The following is a 22,894-nucleotide window of genomic DNA, read 5'->3' on the forward strand; positions in this document are numbered from 1 at the left end:
CTGGGGTGAAGTCTCCTGATGCTCTCTTCCACTCTGCTATTACTTCTAATCCCACTTTGAAGCAGTTATTTATGAAGTTATGCCTACAGCCTTTTTCTGCCAGATCCCCCCTTGCTGCAAACGTGAATTGCAGATAATTTTTGCACTTTTCATAAAAAATATTTAAAGTCTATAGTAAGTTCATGATCTCTTCAGTGCATCTGCTTTTGGTAGCCCATTCTCCCAGGTTAGGCCTAAATTTAGAGAGGTCAGAGTCAGCACACATGTCCCAATTCCACTGAGCACCCCACCAGCACCGCTGAGTGCTGCCCCGCAGCCTAGATACAGCTCTGCTTATCAAGCTCCCACCTTTTGGAAGCAAAATCTGAGCTATAACATCCCTTCTGCTGCCTTTCCACTTAATTTAACCATGAAAGCACTTGATCAAAGGCTATTTCCTAAAATATCCCTCTGCAAGGACTTCATGCCTGCTAAAATCAGCACTGAGAATGGTTTTAGCAGCTCTTCTTGTGCCCTCACGGGTGATGAGAAGAGCTGTGCTGGCTGCTGCATCTGGGAATACCTGGACTCTTCCCTTGACAGTAATACTAGCTCCTACTGCACATCCATGACAGTGTGATTTCTGGTGGTACCTAGCACCCCTACAGAAGTCTGTGTTCAATGTTGGGGTCAGCAGCTGGGTTCTGGCATACCCCTGTAGATCTTTTACTGTCTTTTCCTACAGATATCTTGTCCAAACCCTAATTCTGGTTTTGTCCATTCTACAGCCTTACCTTCTTTGCTAACACAGTGGCACCCCACAAGTGCTACCGTACTTCTGTCCTACTGAACAAGGCAATACCTGTCCTCTGGTCATGACTGCTATTCGATCAATCTTTTCCAGATTTCTATTATATAGACACACAGTCCTTAGGCACAGGAACAGCATGTGAGGCCTTCGTTCAGCAAAAACGCTGTCAAACAGGTGGCTTTTAAACAAAGACAAAAATGTATAAACCTCATCAGTCATCACTGCTGGCCCCAAGAAAAAGCACTGCCCTTTCAGAGGTCCCCCTGCCCCAGCCCCTAACCTCCCCCCCCCAAGCTGACCTCCATTTCATTCTGCACCATTCCTTGTACTCCAATCGCAATTCATCAGCCAGGCTCGAATAGCTGTGTTTTCAGTCTATAAATCACCAGGCTAGACATCTGCCTGGCTTTCAAAGAAGTTTTGTTCTTCTTGTTGGCTACCGCAAACTTTAAGGTACTTGGAGGCCTGAAGCAGCCCAAGCACCCCCTCCCAAGCAACTTGTGTTGATTTAAAATGCAAAGGACGGCTTCACAGAGAGAGCCCAGATGATGATAAAGCGCTATTGTTTGTGCCTTTATGGGCCGACACTCCAAACGTGATGTTTGTGGATTATTCTGAGAGGTAGTTGCTGGCAGGGAGAGACAGAGACAAAGCTGTGTGTCACTGCATGCTGCAGGCCACCTCCCCTGGCCCTTGTGACAGCCCTTACACAGGCTGAATAAGAAGCGTTATAAGATGGTGTCCTCCAACATCCGACAAAGACCTGCTGGGGAAGTGAAGCAAACGATCAGAAAGAAGCCATCAAAGGCAGCCGTGCCACCTCCCCCTCGGGTCAGGCAGCGAGTCACTGAAATGCCCGGCACAGCTGTATCAAAGGAGCTGACACCTCCAACAACATCGGCACTGGCGCTTGATCTGCTTCTACAGTGAAAAGGAGACCAGTCAGCAGCGCCACTGCACAACACAAATGCTGCAGATGGGCTCTAGATGGATAAGGGTGGCTTTTAACCATGCATTCTCCATTTTACCAGCCACAACTGCATGAGGCAGGCTGCAGCCAGCTGCTGAGAAGACAGCTCAGGGTGCTCCCTGTGTGGCATCTGAGGCGACTCCTTGATCACATTCTTGCTCCTGCAAGAAATGATGAGGAGACTGAAGCTCACCTCTGGATCATGAGGCCGGAGAAGGCTGTATGCTGGGGCAGAATGCTGGGAGCCGGTCTTGTGCTTCGTTCTCATGATTTAGCACAGCCCCCAGCTCTCTGTTTCATCAACTCCTTAATGGATATGTTTTTACTATTCCAAACACCATCACTTTCTCATCCTGAAATAATCTCTGCCTGAAACACTAGCCTGTTTTGCCATTAGCAGTGAAGGTCTATTGTAACCCTTATAGGCAGGGTAATTAATTTTTTTATCTGGAAAAGCCTTCACTCTATTTAAAAATTATTCCTTTTTTCCTCAACTCCATTTCCATGTTTCCTTCACTATGTCCTCAGTGGATATGACACTTGTACATTAATAGAAGACAGTGACCTGTGATAAAAATACACTTTTATGGAGTGCTTGGGCAGAAAGCATTATAGGACTTGAGCAAGAAATAAAAACATAATAAATTATATCAAAATTCAGCTCCGATGGACTCATCGCCATGAAAACAGAAACAAGTGAGCAGACACCTTGGCAAGGACTCAATCATTTTCTGTACAGCATTCATAGAAGCAGCCAAGGGTCAAAAGCTGCTGCGAAGTTATTTGGAATAGCGAAAACAGAAATGAAGGGAGATGACACACTTGGATATTCTTCATTTTGTAAGTTAAAACAAAGAGACAGGATTAGAGCTGACAAAATCACCTGTGAGAGTTTACACAACAGCACTGGGTCTGTTGGGCAGCAGCAGATGAGAGAACAGCAGACTGTCTTCATACCACCCAGAAAACCCCTGCTGAACTGCAGGCCAGGGACACTGCACCCCCAGCCATGATGGGAGAAAACGAGAGAGAAGGGGAGAAGGTGCTGGGCAGCAGACCTGGGATCAAGGGGCAGTTTTGCACTGCAAGCATTGATCTTCCAGCTCGCAGCCTGAACTGACAGCACTGCACCAGTGTGCTGCCAGCTCTCCAGAACACACTTATGAACAGAAAAGGGTCTTCTCCACTAGGTCTTCACCTGGAGTACACTGAGCTACCCAGGACAGAGGGTAAGGATGTCATCCAGGACTACAATGGAGAAATTTACTCTCATGAGCATTCAGAAGCACAGGAGAATCCATATGTGTTTTGTGGTCATACTACTGACCACAGTCCCAAGACCATGTACTTCCCCTTGACTGGTAACACTGAAGAAGCTCCAGAGCATCTGCCTCCTTGCAGAACCTCCTCCTCCAGGGCAGGAAATGTCTGCCCAGCCCTCGGGAGGCAGAGATGCTTGCTGGAAGTGGCAGTGGAATCAGCTGCCTTCTGTGGTTGTAATAGCAGCACAATCTCGGACCTCGAGGGCTTTTAACCCTTCAGGGAAAGCAAAGACTAAGCAAAACTATACACTGGAGCTGCCTGTTTCTCCTCTTGGGAATTCAGCCGCTGGTCCCACAGGGCAACAGGAAAATCACATTCACTTCCACAGAGATTTTATCACCTCAGTCTTGGCATGGGAGAGGCATCTCCGCCCAGCTGTGAGCAAGCAAGCGCATTTTGCCGGCTTTTTTTATGTAATCAGAACAAATTCCTCGGAGATGACTCACAGGGTTTCAAGGGTGTCCAGAGAGATGTCAAGCAGACCTCAAGTGTAAATCAGTGACACACCTTGCTGGGAGGACAAACACTTGTCAGCAAACCCTTTTCCCCTGCAGACACCAGGCAAGGGAAGGAGCTTGAAGGATGTTCCCAGGGAGGCTCCCACGAACCACACACACGTGGCACCTCCAGACCCAGGACGCTGCTGGTGTTTACATTTCTTCTGTAAAGACGGTGATGGTTTCAGGGTGGAGCTGGAGTGCTTCCCTGCAGCTGCTCTCCAGGCTTAAACACAGAAGATTTTTGGTCATTCAGGCTGGAGGAGCCCAGCAGTTAGGGAAAAGATTTGAACTTCAGAAATAGAAGTTCTGCCCCACCAAAGCCTGGTCAAACTGCAGAGGTTCTTGCCTGAGATGTTCATTATGGCAGTTGTTTCAGTGCTATCATGTTGCTACATTAAGCAAAAGAGTTCCATTCCCCTGCCCAGGAATGAGTACTCCAGCCTCCATGGGTCTGCAGGCCAGACAGAGGGTAAAGACAACACTTGCATAATTTCAAGGAATAGCCTGCTTTAGTGGTTCCTTTAGATACTCAAATATAGAGGAGGACCAGGAAGAACTAGACCTGGACACAACCCCACAGGTCCAAGTTAACACTGAGGAAAATGCTGTGGATGCTCTTGGGCCTTTGGGTGTCAGAGCAGATGGAACAGGCATAAAGCCTTGATGGAGCTTGGCTCTGGGTCAGTCTTCTTTCACTAATGCCAAGTGCAAGGTTTGGCACAAGGAACCAATGCAGGCCAGCCTCCCAATTTGCAAACCATATGCAGGTCTCTCTTCAAGCAGGGTGTGCAGGGCGCTTCCAGTCTAGAGTGGGGCAAATCTCCATTTGTGTGTTCTTTGAGGGCAACTGCAGAAGACACAACCCAACTACTATGCCCTTCACCTTTCAACTTCACCCTCAGATGACTAACAATTACCAGCTACCATCAATATTAAATGGGAAAGAAAGAAATGCAATCCTCTCTTTGCTCTTCACATTCCACAATATCACAAACAATTTGTCATATTGGGAGGGGCAGAAGCAGGAGAAGCATTAATTATTGATACTTGGGAACAGATGGCTTTTCTTGTACCGGGGCAGTGAAATCTAAGAGGAGCCTGTGGGTAAGGATGTGAGGATTAGATGGGCAGACTCATATCGGATAACCAGTCTTCAAGTGGAACAGGAACCTTCCTCCTAGAACCAGCTCCACTGGCCTGCAGAGCTCTCATCAACAGCCCTGGCTGCAGAAACAAATCCACTGACATCTAAACTAGTGAGGCTTCACCAGAACCTTTCAACACTCCCTCACCTCCGTACAGAACATCCTGGACATGATGACTGACAGCTTCCAGACAGCAGATGCCTGACAAACCAGGGACCAACTGGTCTCTCTAGGAGACCCTAATGATTGCATTTCACATGTTCATCCTCATATACTGCCCTGTGCCATGCAAGGTTTACTCCTGAGACCATGTATGGTGTCCAAGAGTGACTCCCTTCTGTCTTCCACTTGCTTCTGCATCCCACTCAGGGTGCGGGCCTCCAGAATCAAAGATCCAAGTGATCTGGACCAGCAACTTCAACAGCAGACTCATCTAACTCTTTTTGCCACCTTTTCCCATTGATCCATGTAAGGATCAAGAACAAGAAGACTTCATTCTTGTCAGCTCCTGTGTAAGTGTCCTTGAAGTCGGAGATACCTACCAGGCTGCATAACAGGCTTGGCACAGGACACCCGTTGTGAGTGTCCCTGTGTCCAAGAGCAGACTGTGGGACTGAGATCCTTATGAGACAGGGGAACAACTGGGCAAGAGTGGTTCTCCACCAAAGGCAGCCACTTCAGCAGAGTGGACACAGTGGCACCACAAAGACAAAAGCATTTCCTGAAACTTTCATGAAGAGTCTATGTAGCCACTGCTGGAGCCAGGCATCCGCATGCGTTTTCAGTCTGGCATAGTTGTGTTTTTGCTCGAAGACTGAAGAACCAGCTGTATGCACTCAGACCTGGGCCCACGTAGCCCAAGGTCCCGACTCAAGGTTATAAGCAGACATGCAGGGAAGAGTCAGAGCTGAGCAAGCCAATGGTATTACCTCCTCTACTACTGCAAGAATGATATTCCTCAGCTATTTTCCACTCGCAGATTTCACAAACCAGACACCATCTCTGTACATAGTGACTCAATTCAGTTTTCTTCTGTGGACATAACCCTTAAATCCTGTAAATGGGCACTCACTTTCCCAGCCAGCACAGATTAAATCCATGGTTATTCCATTGAGCAAGGCAGACTTTCTTGCTACCTCCACAGGCCCAGAAGGTACCTCAGAACCATGATATCCAGTCCCCTGATATATTGGGGACCTCCTCACAGTCTTTTCCCAAACTCAGTTTGTTCTCTTGGCCTCTCCTGAGAAGTTGTTCCAAAGTCTCATTGCTCTGATAATTAGACTCGCTCTTCTCATTTCTCAAACTGACTAATCACTAATTTCTCTCAGTCTGCCCAGGGTCATGCAGCCTGCAGTCTGTGAGAGTTCTAAAACACATACAATCTTGTGATTTGGAAAAACACAATTTTCCAGCTTCCCTCCTGGCCTGGATCAATGGCAAAGTGCTAAAGGTGAACAAATGCTAAGTGCCAGCAGACAGCTACTGTCCACGAACAGTTCAACATTTCACAATGTGGAGTAGAATTGAGAAAGTTTCCCTATCTAGGAGCCAGTGAAGAGGGGGAAGCAATCTTAGAAAGGCCTGAGCCACATCTGTGCTGGGAAAGATTGTACTCTACTAAAAAAGCAGCAAACCTTCCCACTATAGCAGCTCTGACCAGTGTCCAAGTTTGGTACAGGAATGGACCGATCTGAAAGAGTGTCTTTACGCTGCTGCATTGTACCAACATGAGAGCTTTTGTTCCCCTAAAAATGCTGTTCAACTCAGTGTGATAGTACCAGAAAACGTTTCTAATGTAGATCTGGCTTTAAAGAGCAGTCTCCACAGAGCCATGATATGTTTATACTAGCTAACTGCTGCTGAACAGTCAGCTGAGAGCTAACATGCACGGGCTAATCTCACCTCCCCCACATTTCACAGGGGCTGAGGAGAGGATCATCTAGCAAAAGAAGCCTATGGATTAGAGAGCAATACAATGGACCAAAAAGCAGGAGGAGGCCACATCTTTTCAACCCCAGAGCAGAATTGCTCCCTTTCACCCTAACTCAAGTTAACATTTATGTGAATCTTTTCCCTGATGCTCAAAGAAGGAATCACATTATATACACATTCCAGAGAACTTTTCCCAGCAGAAATAACCATTTTTAACACACATTGTGCTTGGGAGAATGTCTAGAATTTTACATGCAAAAGCATGGGTGGAGCTGTGTTTTGACCCATACAGGAAGGCTGTAAGTTGACATCACCATCCCAGTCAGGCTCTGGAGTCGGGGCGGTCGGCGGGCTTGGGAAGAAGATGTGCTTGGCAGGAGCTCCCTACCTCTTTGATGGCAGACATCTTGATGTTCTCATAGTAGTGCAGCGGTGCATTGGGTGAACTCATGTCATAGCCAAACCCAGCTACCGCCACCTCATCACAGTTGTGGAGCGCCATGGTTATTGCTACGCTTCCCAAGGTGGGGATGTTCTGAGAGGAGAGAAAGCAGGAATGGAAGTCATTAGCAGGTTGCCATTTCTATAATCAGAGATTTCTTCTTATGCTCACAGGGGCACTGCTGCTACTAAGCAGAAAATCAGGAACAGGGTATCTGGCTATATCTGCACATCAGCTGCCCAGTGCCAGCTTGCCGGGTCAATAGCCTCCCAACTTGTAAAGAAATTCATATGTTAGCCAGCTTACTACAAAGCATCTAGCACAAAAGCAGCGGCTCTTGTTTGAAGGTCTGTGACCTGACTCTCCAGGAGAGTATTGCAGGGCAGAGGGATTAATGGTCACACTCCCCTTCCACAACTTCCCTATCCTGAGAACGGGGCAGCAGACTAGCTGGAGGATGAATCACAGTGGGTAAGTTAGTTTTCTGAAATTAAAACAGACGTAGATACTGGATTACATTTCTGTGCATGTTACTGGCTTCCAGCTAGGCTAAAGAGGAATACGTATCCCAAACGGGCCACCATACAGGAGCAGAAGTGGGGAACAGCACAAACTTTTAATTTTACTGATGGCAAAAGCAGTTTAAGGAGACCGTTAAACAGCTTTGGGAGATGGAGAGGAGATCAGGCAGCCCCAATCAGCAGCATGCACTGAGACCTCTTTCTTTGCTCAGGGGCATGCCCACAGGACAAGGGCACTCTGGCCTGTGCCATTCCCTTCCTAGCCACAGCATACTGGGAAGACAAAGAGTGGGAAGCCAGTCAGAGATGGGTGCTAACACTCTGAGCAGGGACACCCCAACTGTCCTCTCCCATCTGCTGACCTGCCATTTGCACCGAAATCCAGCCTCAGCCCTTCCCATTTCACCTGGCTCCTGCTGAGGCCCTGTGACAGCTGGGCTGTACGGCTGCAACAACTCTTGTGTGTTCAGATGAACATGATCACTGTGACAGACGAGTGTTTCCAGTGTAAAACCCTAGCTCACAGACTCTTCTAGCTCCCCTTTAGCTAGATGAATTCAGAGGTAGCTTTACCCCAGGGGCTAGGGAGAGGCTGAGAAATCCACCCACATATCTTATCTTCATTTGTGGAGCATCCAACACCAGCCATATCAAAAGTATCACGAATTCAGAGGACATGCTCAGACAGCCACCAAGGGTGACAGACTCTTAGATGAGATGTAGAAACGAACTGCACGCTTGTATTTTGCATTTAAAATGGTTTACCTTGAACCGATGAGCAATGCTATTGACTTTCCTGACGTCTGTAACAGACTGGGAACACAATGTTTTGAGCTTCTGCCTCATTCAAAGCAACCAGCTTTTGGCAGCACACTACCTCGCTCGCTTCTGATTACCTGACCAGTCCCAAGACCAACACATTCCAAGCAAAGAAATGCCACTCACACCATAGCTGAGATGTGCAGAGCTGGGAGCACAACCCATGTGCTATGGAGAACTCCACTACAGTGCAGTGGAATTACACTCATCTGAAGACAAACATGCAAAACTGCTTATGGCTAAATCAGTGAAACATTAAATTCAAACATTTGCCGTGCAACTGTAACAGTGCACATTTCAAACAAAAAGATCTTACTACATCCTCCTGTGCCAGCTCTAGATGTTAGGAAAAACAGCAGAGTAATTTGGTTCTCAGTGCTCAATTTCAGTTGATACTCACCACAAACAATGTTGTTTTTATTCTGGTTACTTTAGTTAATTGTTAATTCACTGGTAGCCATAAAATATCAAGGAGGGGTTTAGAAAAATTGGAAAAAGTTTATTAGGCAAGGATAAGAAAATTCCCCCAAATTTCAAAACATGCAAGAACATCCTGTCTTCCCAGGCATGGCAGTCCAAATTCATATACTCTCATCTTTGTACATAGGAGATGACATTCGGATTTCACTGGAATTGCATCAGCTGGTAAGTGGACTTGCCGCAAAATCCTTTCCCTCAGCTGAGCTGTAGTTACAGTGTCCAAAACATAGTGAGTAAATGGTTACGTCCTTGAGAATGTGTCGTCGCTGGGAATATGATGGCGTTACCACCACCCACACTTGCACTGGGCCCATTCCCACGGTACAGCTCGAGGGAGACATAGGGTCTTTGCCTGGAGGGAATTTCACTGGCCAAGTTAACATTTAAGAGCTAACTTTCTAATGCGAGTCTTATAAACCACAGAGAATTAATCATACTACCCAACCTTACGGGAGGACTGCCAAACCACCAATAACTTTCTTTCAAGCATATTCTTATTTCTGTTTGAAGAACAGCAGATTACAGAAATCAAAAGTTAACTTCCCTTGGGTCACCAAATATCTGCCTGACTTTATTCGATGTATAACAACTCTAGTGTCCTTTATGGAAAAACAGGAGATAATATTCTCAACTGCTTCTGTTCTTCAGTAGTTCCTGACATGCTAGTATCTCAGTACTGCCTGGTCCTCTCAAAAATTGTTAAAATACCAAAGACTAACAAAGACTTTCTAACCTCTCAAGTTGTAGTAGATGTATCTGGTTTGGTCCCTACAACTATTAGAAATTCACACAGAGTCCTTAGCAAAATAGTTTTGTGCTGCCCTAAAATCACGTTCAGAAACTGATGATGTGATGGCAGTTTTTAATTAAATTGTGCCTTATTTATGTTAGCACCCTCCAATACTAGGGTAGCTACAGCCTAGTGTGTGTCACCCCCTTGAAGACAGAGACCTGCAGCAATGCACACCTTCACTGCTGAGATGCAGCATCACACTCAGCATCACATCCCACAGCTGCAGTCAGAATGCTGTGGGCTAGAGAAGACCAACTAGAAAATACTGTAAAAATTATTATCCCTGCTATTCACTGAGGGCAGTATCTGTTAGGGCAGCACAGGGGTGCTTGCAGAGCCCACCCTTAGTAAACGGCATGGATAACAGCATCTGCTAAGAGAACATGAGTACAAATTGTGTGTGCACATGCACTTGGATCAAATACACATAACTAGACATTTGCTACAAACTGCTTATGTTAAAGAAGAAGCAACCGTCAGTCAGATTAAACAGTAACTAGGGAATTAGAGAGACTTGGAAAAAAAAAGGAGTCCGCTGGAAAAGAAGTATAAAATAAGCATGATTGCTGGTTAACTAAATATCATTAGTACATCAATACGTTGCTTTGGTCCTGATCCGGTTTAAACTAGAGAAGCTGAGCTCTCTTCTCTTGTAACAGCCTGCTGAGCTTCTGCTACCCCTTCCCCCTGTTAAAAATGAAGCACTGCCTCACATCCAGTTTGTGGCATGGGAAAGAGAAGGCCCTGTACGATCTAGGGATGTGTCCCAGGCTGTGCTACAGAGAAGCCAACTCAGCAGCATTCTCCGGGAGAAAGGGCTCTCTTCTCCTCTCATCAGAGAAGTGGCAAACGAGAGGAGACACGTATCAGAGAGAGGAAACAGTTATAATTATTCTCTGGCTGCATCTATGCAGCTTCCAAGCTCTCCTGATTGTACACAGGCATACAAATTCATTTGCTGCTAAACTCCGGACCTAATGAACCATGTACAGCCTTTGGGGCAAGTTGGGGGACAGGTCACTCCAAAAGAAGTTAGGCATCATGGACATGGCTGTGCCAAACCTGGCTTGCTGTGCCCTACACAGTGCGTCAGTGCTATCTCACTCACACACCCTTGTGCCGTGCCCCAAAGACATACCAAAGCAACCACCACACCTCTTGCATGGAGTTATGAAAATAAAACTCAAACAACTGAGGAGGCCTCTTGTTATTCTAGGCTATTGCTAAGGGAAAAAAGCAAAATCCCAATATCCCACCTCAGGAACAATAATCTGGGGCTGAACTAGCTCAAAGCCTGTCTTGCTGCTTATGGCCTTCTCTGTGCCTGGGTATTCCTGTACCACCAAGCAATGCTGCTTTCAGCCAAATGGTTGAAGAATGGCAGCCCAACAGCGGCCAGTGCTGAGGCAGAAGCCTCCTGGGATGCTCCCAGCCGCACAAAGACTGGCCAGTGCAGGCCAGGCCATGGCATGGGGCTGCCTGGCGTGGCCCAGCAGGACTGCTGCTCCAGATGTGCCCGTGGTGAGTTTCTGACCTGAACTGGTGCCCACCAATCGGGGTGAGCTGGGAATGACAAGATGCCAGAAAGCATTTGCAGTCCTTTCCCCCTGCCTGTTCCTTGCCACAAGCCTTGAACTCGGCCTTGCAAGCTCTGTACCCTCCTGCTGTGTTTCACAGGTTTCTGTCCCAGCTGGGGCACACAGTGAGTACCAGGTTCAGCATACTCTATCCAGCACTGGTAAACAACTCAAGGGCAACCTCCCTGGATAAAGTGGCCTGAACTGACAGTCCACATTTCCAAGCCTGGCCTGCTGTCTAAGCCCAGACATCTGGAAAATGTAGTATCTAATATAATGCTCCCCGGGGATCAGACCTTTGTCTGGTCCCATTTGAGAGAATGCAGCAGACTGACAGACAAGCCAGAGATGACACCAAAAGGCCACCTGACACACAGAAGCAGCAAACACAGCAGTGGTGAGCAACGTCACTGCAGCAGTGCTGGGCAAAGGCTGCCTGTGCATCCAGAGAGCCTCCTTCCAGGGGCCCGCTGGCACACGTCCTCCATGGGTGAGGTGAGCACGGGCACAGCGGGTGCTGGGTGAGAAGAGCATAAAGACAAGAGAGGCAAAGATCTCTGGTCTTGTGCTGCATCAGGGATCACTGCAACCTCTGTGCGGTGCAAACACAGCCAGTTTGTACCACCAGGTCAGGGTGGTGACCTGCCTTTAGCAGTACAGACAGATGTAGGACAGGTTGACCTAACTGCTTCTACACTGTTCTCTGCTGCAGGGGGAAAGATAAAAGGCTTCCCCTCAAGACATTGCTGTTTCATCTTCTATTGGTCCCACTGAAGAGGCTTTAAAGACTAACTTCTACTCACAGACAAAAAGAAGACAGCAGAAATGAACACCAGCCCTCCTCTGGACTTAATGGAGGCTGAGCATCACCTTGCAGGCTTGCCCTGGAGATCCAGTGCTGGCGACTGAACCAGGGGACCGTAACTGCTGTTTGCTTGGTGCATGTGAAAAGCTCTTGCTGCTTTTCATTCCATGCTCGGGTCATTCCTGTGTCACTGCCTGCTGGACTGGAAGGAAATGACTGCTGTAAATCTGTTTTTAGAAATATTTGACTCCCTTAATATGTTAAATGAATTCCAGTTATTTACGGGATTTTACTTAGCTCAGGGTAAGACATACTAGATTGTTCAGACTATTCCAATTGTTACCTTTTTCAAAAAAAGGGTAAGTGTTGCTAAAGAATAAACTCCCTACAAACAACAATGCTCTTAGATATTCAAATTGGTTTGACTACTGTATTAACTTATTTGAGGGAAAACCTGGAAAATTGCTACCTTAGTTTTATTGGTTACAGACCTGATCACCTAATAGCAATGAAGATTTCTAAACAAAAGAAATACAGAACAAAACTATAATAGCCATTAAAGGTTATACAAAGCAGTCACTGTATTTTCTTTTTGTTAATTTATGTTTTTATAAGAAAAACCCCAAACCTACTCTTCGCTTCCCTTAGTTGGCAAGTTTGGAAATATGGCATAAAAAGCAATTTAGCATCACTTATTGTGAGCAAACAAATGCCTGGTATTCTGCAGTGGTCCCTGTCACAGGAGCTTACAACCCACAGCGCTGCTCCCACAGCTACCTCTGTCCATGCACAGATTCAGCATCAATACTGGGCTTCAAAAGACAAAGCAGAGCATCTCTAACACTTGTCCTTCTCACCTCCCCTAGTTATCCCCTGCTGTAAGCGGGAGAGGGGCCTCCAGAACTGGTGGTCTGCAGCAGAGCAAAAGGGAAGGGCCAGAGGCCTGTTGCTGGAGACATGACTAGCTGCCCAGCACGTTTCCATTCTGCCATTTAACTGCTGAGGTCCTGTACAACTTAGCCCAAATCAAATATCTTTGTCCCCATCTAACCTGATGCACAAGCTCTGATTCATCATTTGCTATAGAGCGGATTCCTGTGCAGCACAGGGAGTATTTCTTAAGGACCTAACAGAGGGCAAGCAAGGGCATGACTTTACCACATGCTAACTGCTCTGCTTCACCCTATGCTAAATGGGAGTTCATGGCCTACTCTTTCATGGAAAAGTAAACTCCCTTCAGTTACTTTGCATCTATCATGTGCAGAGGCACATGGCTGGGCATCTACCAAGAAGTGGCTGGTATGAACTTACCTGCTACCCTGTGACAGCTTGTCTGAGTGTCCATTCCCCAGCTGCTCACGGACCGATCACACTGCACTGGTAATGGATCAACCAGTCCAGCCCATGAAGCAGATGTGATGGCTTGCAAACCCAAAGCTTAATAATGACACTAAGTCTCTATATTTAACTGACTGCAGCGGCCCTTTACCTGTTCCTCTATCTGCCTTAGAAGATGCTGTTGGAGTGCAAAAAAAAAGGAGATGCACGTGACTGGAAAGGATGGAGTGGCAGATTGTTCTGCTCCTGACATTCCCCCACCTCTCTTCTGCTCCATAAAGACCCAACAAGTCCCAAGAAACGGCCTTCACACAATGACAGTCCAGCAAAAACAGCCCAGGAGACAAAGCTTGCTGACACCAGGGTAACCCAGTGCTAATGAGAGAAAGGGTCATTACGACCAGCCAGGGGAGCTGAAAAACTGCCTAAGGAGCAAAGAGAAGCCTTTGGGTGGGACGTGCTAACACTCCAGCATCAGAGGTTAATCCCCCAGTGCATGGAGGCTGTCAGCACTCTGCAGAGGTGCTAATCCACGGCCCAGTGCCTGACTCAGTCTGATAACACCTCCTGGACATGGCTCCTCCTTCACCAAATTGGTGCTGAAGCTGGGTGAAGTCCAGGGAAGGATGCTTTATCTCTTTAGTAAGAGGTCTATAGATTCAGCCATTTCCCGTACATGAACAAACCAAAGGCTTACAGTTTTTGGCAGCAGAACTTAATCTCATAAGCAGTGAAATAAAGCAATTCCATGGATGCACAGCACCAGCAGAGAGAGAGAAACAAACACCACAGTCTGCACTGGAGTCCTCAATTTCTTGATAATTTGTGTAATCTGGAATGTTCCCCTGTCCACCTCACACCATACTTGGGGCTCCCAGAGGAGCCAGAAAGCTACTTCCCAATGGCTCTGCACACTACTGAGTGGATAGGACTATTCGCTACACAGCAAAAAGCACCGTGGCAATAACCATCTCCAGTGTTATACATGCAACAGGCAATGATGCCTCTGAACTGATGTTCATGCTTGTCTCCCAGTAAGCTGTCTGCAGTGTAAGGTAGGTTACTGCATGCCTGAGTTGTCAAGTGCAATACCAGTGATGTCTGGTTTCAAGCTCAAGAGACCTATGTACACAGAACTTCTACCTAAACATAAATCACATACATACACCTTTGGATACTGAGACAGCCAAGCCTGTGCCCACACCTTAAGAGGATTCTTTAATCAAAGAGAGGATCTTTACTAGCTTGTTTCTTTCATGCTAAACCATCTTCAGGTATTAACATTTAATTTTGCCCAGACATTACTAGAATCCTAAACTAAAGTTATTCTTTGTCATCAGCTTATCCCAAGAAAAGAGAAGTCCACACATAGTAGGAAACAGCTTTCCCTATTCTTAAGACTTCAGTAAATGGATTAAGGAAAGTCCTGAAAAGCTTTATTGGTCCCAGAGAGAAGTCACTGTTGATTATGGGTGACCAATTTTGCTTCTTGATCAGACTTTTGGCTACTAAAGACACAAGTGCGATCAAAATACACATATGAGTTGCACCTCCCTACTCTCCTCCAGAACCATCTGGCCCAAATTATATTATCAAAGCAGAGGATGTTACTACATTCACCCTTTATTGAATCCTGGGAAAAACGCTTTGAGATCAGCCCCAAACTATTTTACTAGCTCTCCTCAACCTTGCTGAAAAAGCCCTCAAATTACAAAGTTAATTGGCAGCACATTGTTACCATATGTGGTGTGCAAGAGAAGCACTGAAGTTTATTTAGGCAACAGAACCAAAGGGGAGTGGAGTATTACTGCTCTCTATGAGGATTTCTTGTTGGCCTTGATTATGAAGGCATCCCCAGCCTTGATCCTCCTGTGTGCAGCCTGCCCAACATACCACAGCACACTGCAACATGGGGGCATCCATCTGTCCCCATCCTGGTTCTCCAGGAGAAACTCAGGACACATACTGTTTGCTGTGCTTTTGCTTATGAGACCTCAGTGGTTTTCTTTTCCATGTTCGTATACTTCTTTCCTGAGTAAAGTTTTCCAGGCTGTCTCACATCTCTAAAGCATGACCTTGAACACAACCAGCTATGCTCTGTGGCTTCTGGGTCACACTGTCTCTAGCAGAGCAATGCTCCTTGCTCTAGATGCTTCACTCCTCTTGCTGGATTTCTCTCAAATCTTTAATGAGTCGGATTCTTGGTCTACAGGCTCCAATTTCCACTCTTCCTATTTAAACTCTCAGCAAAAAAAGGTCTTTAGCAAATCTGTATCACCAGGATCCTACTCAGACTCTTCTTCCCTCTTTACACTTCAGCAGTAGCTTCTCAGAGCCTTTGCACTGATGCAGCAGCATTCACTAAAGTGTGAAGTCCCAGCAGCTCCAAGACAGCAGACCATAGTTGACATCTTCATTAAAATTTGTACCCGCAGGCTAGAAATATTCTCTCTCTGTTTTTAAACTGTAATATAATCACTGTATTAGAGCATCCTTGCACAGACAACACAGGGTATACTCATATTCCAGCCCCACAGATGCACCTGCAGAGCTCCAGCTGCCCCAGCTGAATGAATGAACTACAATTTACACAATCTAGCAGGGGTCATAGGCAAAGACTGCTTGCCTTAAAGCTCCATAAACTATTTTTAAATGCTCAAATGGACTTTCATGAAGTGAAACATCAGGTTTCAATTAAGATGCCTTCATTTTCCAATCTGATGTGTGTTAAACAACCTATCAAAACCTCATAAACTTCAGTTCACAGCATTTTCATTTCCGGATTCTCTCTTCTCCTCTCAGTTTAAGTAATATCTTGTGTATTAAAATAACGTGTTTAAAAATAAATACAAATCTGGAGAAAATAAAGGCAAAACTCTGATTATTTCTGTCCTTTACTGGGGCAGCAGACTTGATTTTCCAAAAGACAAATGAAGACCACGTTGTTCTAAGGGTTAGTTCTGGGGAATGCAGAGAGGTGAGTTAAGTTACTTTCTAGCTGATGGGAATATTTGGGATAAGATACCTTCAGCGCACAGAGCACAAATCCAGTGCTTCCAGAATCCCATGACAGTGTCTGTATGTACATATGCAGCAACACATTTCACAGTCATTCTGTGTGGCTGAATCTGTCTCCACATCTCGCATACCGCATTTGAAAAAGCGCATTTCTTATCTCCAGGCACCCACCCATCTGACCTGCACAAAAGAAACGTCTCTAATATTTCTGAAGACTTCACGACACAATTAGAGCATGGAAAATGAGGCACTATTCTGTCTAGTCTGAATCCGTGCTGTGACATGGCAAATCTCCAGTACTGATAACAATGGAAGAACAATGCCAGGGGCAGAGCAAGCAAACCTTGTCCAGCAAAAGTGCTTCTCTCTGGGTTTGTCAGCTGTGCTAATGTGCCCAAAAATGTCACGTGTAGACTCTATCAACAACTGTATCACATGTGTACATGAGTAATTCACCCACCCAAGTAATACTTTCTCTAATGGTTGATATATTAGGTAGAGCAAATATAAATAGGTTCTGAGGACAGCGTTGCAGTGTGAAATGATCCAGAAAACCCAAGTCAGCACCTACTTCACACTAACACTCCAAAAAGCTGCACTGGAGGTGAGAGATACGAGAATGACCATGAAGGTATTTGTTAATAACTATGACCTAAAACTGTGTTTTGCATTGTTTTCTTTTGTAAGCATTTAGATCTAAAACTTGTCACTGTAAGATCAGAATTTCTTACCAAAAGCCCCATAAAACAAACCTTTACCCTCTTTTACTGTGACCCTGGGATTCAACTTTACAGTTGCTTTCAAGGCACTACTGAAATGTTGCCAATTCCCCCCCCAAATCCACAGTGTGTTCCAAGGAAGGATCTTGCCTTGGCCTGAAGGAGGCTGAGCGCTGCCACCAGAACAGAGCCAAAGTCCCTTCAATGTCCAGCAGTGGAGGCCCAGAGGAAAAGTAAGAACAGCGTAAGCCTAGTCTGCTGCTTGGTCTCTTGTCCATCCCTGTGGTTTTGCTTGCTTCGCTTTATACCTACCCCTCTGCCCATCAGGCCGTTGTTGAAAGGCAGTCCGATGAAGCTGAAAGCTGCCTCCTGGATGAAGTAGGGATTCAGGATACGTATCTCATGAGGTTCCCTTGGGACACGGGTTGCCACTGACTTCCAAAAGCCATCAGAGGCACTCTGGTAACAACAAAAAAAAAGGAATGATAAAACAACAAACACAATTATATACAAAAGATAGCTGATTGCTACTATTCTTAAAAAAAAAAAATTAAATGCATTACTGGCAGCAGTTCCCACTTGTCCCTGCTCATTGCTACAAGGCACTAGTATAAGGCTGTAGTGGTGGGGCACATGCTGGAGGGGTGACAGCAGCATATGCAGATACACTAGTGTGAGGAGGACTGAGAGGCCTGGTCTTCAGCATGAATGACTCCCTCCCTCGTGCCATCTTTTCACTCTTATTGGCACTGCAGCTGGTTCGATTAATGGATTAAGCATTCCAGCAAATGCTGTGATCACTCCCACCTGCCTCCAAGGGGATGTACCCTTGGATAGCAAATGCTTTCAGGAACATTCAAAGAGCTAAAAATGACCGTACAGCCCTACTTTCAGTGTGAGCTACACGCTTCCCACTTTATCCTAGATTTATCCTCTTCTGTGAGATTTTATGTGAATTAAGCTGTGAGCTTATAAAGGTGCCATATTGTTTTGCGAATGGCCATGCATGTTCATGGTACAAAGGGAAAAAGCCCTAAGTATGTCCTTTATGTTTGCCAACAGATTTGCTTTTTAATTAAAGTCTTCACCTTGCAAACATGGGAGAACACTGGCCTTGAATACTGCTGCTCTGATAGACAGCCCTGCCCAGAGAGGGGTTCATGCCTCTCTGCCACATGACTTTATATCATTGCTCCTGCTGGCCCAGATGTTAGCAGGTATAGTATGTACTGCTCTCAAAATAACCGGAGGCTCAGTGTTCACAGGACTTACAGAACAATTATGTTCTAACGTTTCACTTCTGTTTGGGTTAAGAATTCAGAGCAAGGCACAGGGAGGATGGCAGGAATTTTAATCTGCTAACCAATAGCTTTAGCAGGGTCATCTGACTGAATACCTCCTCGCAGCATTGAGCCATCTTCCCTTCGATCCCCATGACAAGCAACAGAGGCAGACATTACACTCTACATAAAAAGCATGTACTGTGAAAGTAGTTATTTACACCTGTTTTGGGTTGCTTCTAGCTTAACAGTGAGTTTAAGTTGCTTTCAAGGCACTGCCTAAAATGTTAATGATCCCCTGCAAAATCCTGAGGAGCCTCCCCACCCAGTAGCATTTACCCCTGTAATTACTGACGGTAATTCTGCCATAGCCGAAGCCTGCTGCATTTCACACACTACTTGTACTGTGCACGGCTCCTGTGAACTCTCATGCTAAACACCTTACAGAGGTTCCTTACGGACCAAACCCATGGTTATCTTTAGCTGCTGAATTTCAGATTCTGAAAAATGAACCTTTGGTAGATGGCTCTTGCTACAAAAGGCATTAACACAGCAAATTCAATGAGTACGCACACCATTATCCAAACCAACTGTCTAAGGCAGTCAGATGTCATTGCTATCCTGTTTTGGTCCCATGTGCCTCCTGAAAGCAACTCAAACATAATACACTTTTGCTGACCAGAGCAAGGATCCTGTGAGATTAAGTTTCGACATTTCGACAATGGCAAAGTGCTCTCAGGAGCCTAAATGGAAAAAAGTCCTAATTAACACTTATACTCTTTCATCATAGTTGAATTAGAAAGAATGCCTGGTGTCAAAGCAGTCCAACATCCATTTGACCAAGAGGTTTGAGGGATTTGGTAAGTCAGCTGAGTTTTGCATCCTTGCAAAAATTCATTAAAAGTTGGATAAATATTAAACATTTGAAATTTCCTAAAGGCACGTGTAAAGCAAAGGCCTTTCAGTTCCAGGAAAGGAGCGAAAAAAAAAAATTTAAAAAAACCAATATCACAAATTCCACTTGCATTAAGCATGCTCGAGGTCTCACAGAAATGAAGATGACAAACAAAAATCTTGAACAGCTACTCATTCAGCGAAACCATCTTATCATGGGTTTAAGCAGGCACACCCTGGAAAAATAGTGTGTGACCTTGAAACTAAAAGAAATTTGTAAGTTCGGTTATGATTTCACATGCGACTCTAAAGATGGCATTGCCTAAATTTTGCAAACAATTCAAACCAAAGGTCTGCAAGCTATTTAAAGTGGGCAAAAGCCTCCTTTTGTTTGGAGTCACGCGCCATAAGGAGATTCTAGTTGGTTTTACATGGCTTTTACATTACACACAAAGCATTAAAGAGAAAAAGAAGAAAGATTACAAGCATTTGAAACTTTCTGCTGCTGCCTGAGTTGTTCAGAAAGAGATAACTACACATATCACGGTTGCCTATTTTCCCAGTGCTGTGCGAACCACACTGGGGCTCCTCTCAGCTAGTTCAACACCAGTACAAAACAAATGTGGACCCTAGCCCTAGCTGGGAACACAACCTGTCTGCTTTGGTCCCTGCTGCATGGCTGTTTCTCCTGTCATTCATCCAGACTACTTCCCTAAGCATTTTCCTCAGTTATCACACTGCTCTAAAACTGCTCTGGTTTCTCCCTTTTGTCTCATTTCTATTTGCTCTATGTTCTTCCCTGGAACTTTTCTGGGCAGTTCCCCTGAGATTATTCCTGAGGGATTACTGGGGTAATCTTTCATTTTGGTGTGTTTTCCCTCTGGAGTTTCTAAAATGATTGTAGGGGCAAATGTGGAGTCCCAGCAGACAGCTCTCATACTTCCATCTATACAGTAGGCAAAGCCCTATATAGGACTAAAGAACTAAAAAGTGTCTTCGTGGCTTATAATTACTGAAATTCTCAGCCTTGTGGTTTGGCTCTACAAACCCTGCAGTTTTGAGCTACATCTCAAGCCTTGTGGTTTTGTTCTGCAGCTTGTCACTGGCAAGCTACAAAACACAGCACCACCACAACGGCAAGCCCCGGGAGGCAGCTCCCCTGACGCAAGCCCCTGGGGAGCCGCGGCGTCGGGAGCGCAGCCCCTTCCAAGGCTCCGCGCTACCGCTGATGCTCGGCCGCGGGACGTTGCTGCGCCTGGTGTGGATGTTCGGGCTGATTGGACACAGATGTTCAGCGAGGTTTCCAAAGCAATTACTTCCCATCGGGGAACACTGTCCCTTTTTAGGCTGGGAGGAAACAAGCAGCCACCCGAGGAGCAGCAGGCACCGGGAGGGAAGGTGCACTTTTCCGACCAGATTCGGGAGCTCAGACTTGCAGTTTGGGGTTGGGGGCATCCCCTGTTCTCCACTACAGTGACTAAGCCTGTGCTGCTTTAGGGTGGGCCCCTGAAGATGCAGTATCTCCCTTCCTGATTATCATACTGCTTAGGCAATGTTCCCACAGTACCTCATCACCTCCTGCCATTGAGGTGGAAACCATAGGGTCTAGGCTGGAAATCAGGTTCCCTGTGTTACGTTCCCACTTCTATTATTTGTGGGTATCACTGTGCACCCAGAACCTCAGACACAACATTCACAGTGCTAAGGGCAGCCAAAGAGACCTTATAGTATAAGCATAAAGAAACAAGCAACACAGAGAGGCAGACAGGAAAACATGACTGAAGAGCAAGTCTCTGAGGGCCACAGTATTTTTAAGCAATCTTGGAGTATTTTCAAAGTTGTATAATTGTAAAGGACATCACTAAGGGTTTCAGAGGAGACTATTAAAAAATTAGAAAGAATTTACATGGGCCAGACCTTTCAGGACAGTCTCTTGTATAGATGTCATCCAGGGAGAGAGGCAGAAATATCCCCTCTAGAGACACTACTCCAGGAATAAACAGGTACAGACGTGACAGACCAGAGATGGCAGGTTATGAGGAAGGGATAAAAAATGTCAAGGTTCACCTAATAGCTACAGGGACAAGACAATCCAACTATAATTTGTCATTCTGTCCATTTGCAGAATACTGAAGGATAACAGGGACAGCTGGTTACAAGCTATTTTTGTCTCCATCCAGTTTTCCATCTCCTGTTCTCAAATTTACCAAGGTGAATCAAAATATATGCTAAAACAAAACATGCAAACTTGGAGCCTTAGCCAAGAAGTCCACCTCAATAGAAGGTACAAACAGCTAGAAGCAAGCTGAGTCTCCTAGAATAGCATTTCTAATATACTAAGCAAAATGAAGGGTAATGCTATTGCATCCTGATGACACGGATGGTGCCTCTTCTGTACCTCTGTGAGACTGCTGGATTAGGAGTACAAAGCATCATGGCTCTGGAAGACTTCTAAGTCTGATGGGAAGGGGACAGGGAGATTGCAAAGGTCAGCTAAGCACCACACAAAGTTGAATAATGTCTACGTATACAATACTCTGCTGCAAAGAAACAGGAAAGATGAAAAGACTGGAGAGAGAACCTTTACTGCTCTTTCAAACTCTGGTAACACCAGAAATGAAGAAGAAGGGCATGAGGGAAGAAAAAGCCAGAGGATGACATACCAGTCATAAGACCTCACTGTGCCTGGGACATAGTTCACTGGGATCTCTGCCCCCACCTAAGCTGGAATGTGGTTTATTCTACACCCGTCATCCACAGGCACTCACTATCACACAAACACAGGGTACAGCAGGACTGCTGCAATCCATCTTGCAGAGGCTTTTGAAAGGTTTCTGCTCAGGCATAACTGGATTAGATGTGAAAGGTGTGTTTCTGCTAGAAAACAACCATCTTATCAGCCAATGTTGCATTTCTCAGCGGTCAAGTAGACACAGAGGCCTAGAAAATGCTCTTCTACAAGAGGTAATATAAATGAAGTTGCATCATTTGCACCAATTATCAAAGCAACAAGGAATTTTTAGCAATAAGAATAGAGGTGCTGAGAGCCTGCAGTCTGGGTTGATGGTCAACTGCCAGACGCACTAGCCCACACTTCAAATATATTTACGCAACCTTCTCAAAGTGATGGAGAACCCCTCACCACCCTCTGTATATGGCTCTGATGGCCAGCACTTATTCTGAATTTCCCTATCTTCAGTTCCTAGAGTCTAGAAAGGCTCTAGAGTCTAGAGCATTTTGTTCCACTCTTATCTGCCCCACTGAAAAGCTCTTATTCTGCCTGAAGCAGGAACACTGCAGATTGTGCTCAAGCCTTTCCCTCAACTCCTCTTTGTCCCACTGCCAAAAGAGATGCAGCTCTTGGACTATCCAACAATATGGAACTTATAATATTTTATAATAATTTTTATTTCTTTTCTCCAAATACCCTCCCACTGACCAAGTCTAAAATCGAATGGTTGTAATTTCCCAGGCTATTCCCCTGTCAGTATTTCTCATGTCCCAACAGCCTCATAGCACCCAAGAGAACTCCTGACAGGTTGTAC

At 45.6% G+C, this 22,894-nt stretch overlaps 1 protein-coding gene across 11 annotated transcripts in view; it reads right to left on the reverse strand.

Moving 5' to 3' along the window:
* Window positions 1–22,894, reverse strand: part of ST3GAL3 (ST3 beta-galactoside alpha-2,3-sialyltransferase 3) — a 200,384-nt gene that overhangs the window by 9,492 nt on the left and 167,998 nt on the right. For 7 of the 11 annotated variants that reach the window (XR_003398894.1, XM_026853479.1, XM_026853480.1 and 4 more), the window contains 2 exons: window positions 17,488–17,634; window positions 7,052–7,198 (listed from right to left, as the gene is read on the reverse strand). Coding sequence is in view for 10 of the 11 variants with exons in the window: in XM_026853479.1 (XP_026709280.1) it covers window positions 7,052–7,198; window positions 17,488–17,634 (294 nt within the window). In the remaining variant the exon portion in view is untranslated. Of the gene's footprint in view, window positions 1–7,051; window positions 7,590–12,098; window positions 12,303–17,487; window positions 17,635–22,894 lie in introns of those variants that run through there. The other 4 variants (XM_026853481.1, XM_026853483.1, XM_026853487.1 and 1 more) reach the window with 4 other exon arrangements.

The sequence above is a fragment of the Athene cunicularia genome, assembly GCF_003259725.1.
Source record: "Athene cunicularia isolate RWA chromosome 8 unlocalized genomic scaffold, athCun1 chr8_part1, whole genome shotgun sequence".
Lineage (NCBI taxonomy): Eukaryota > Metazoa > Chordata > Aves > Strigiformes > Strigidae > Athene > Athene cunicularia.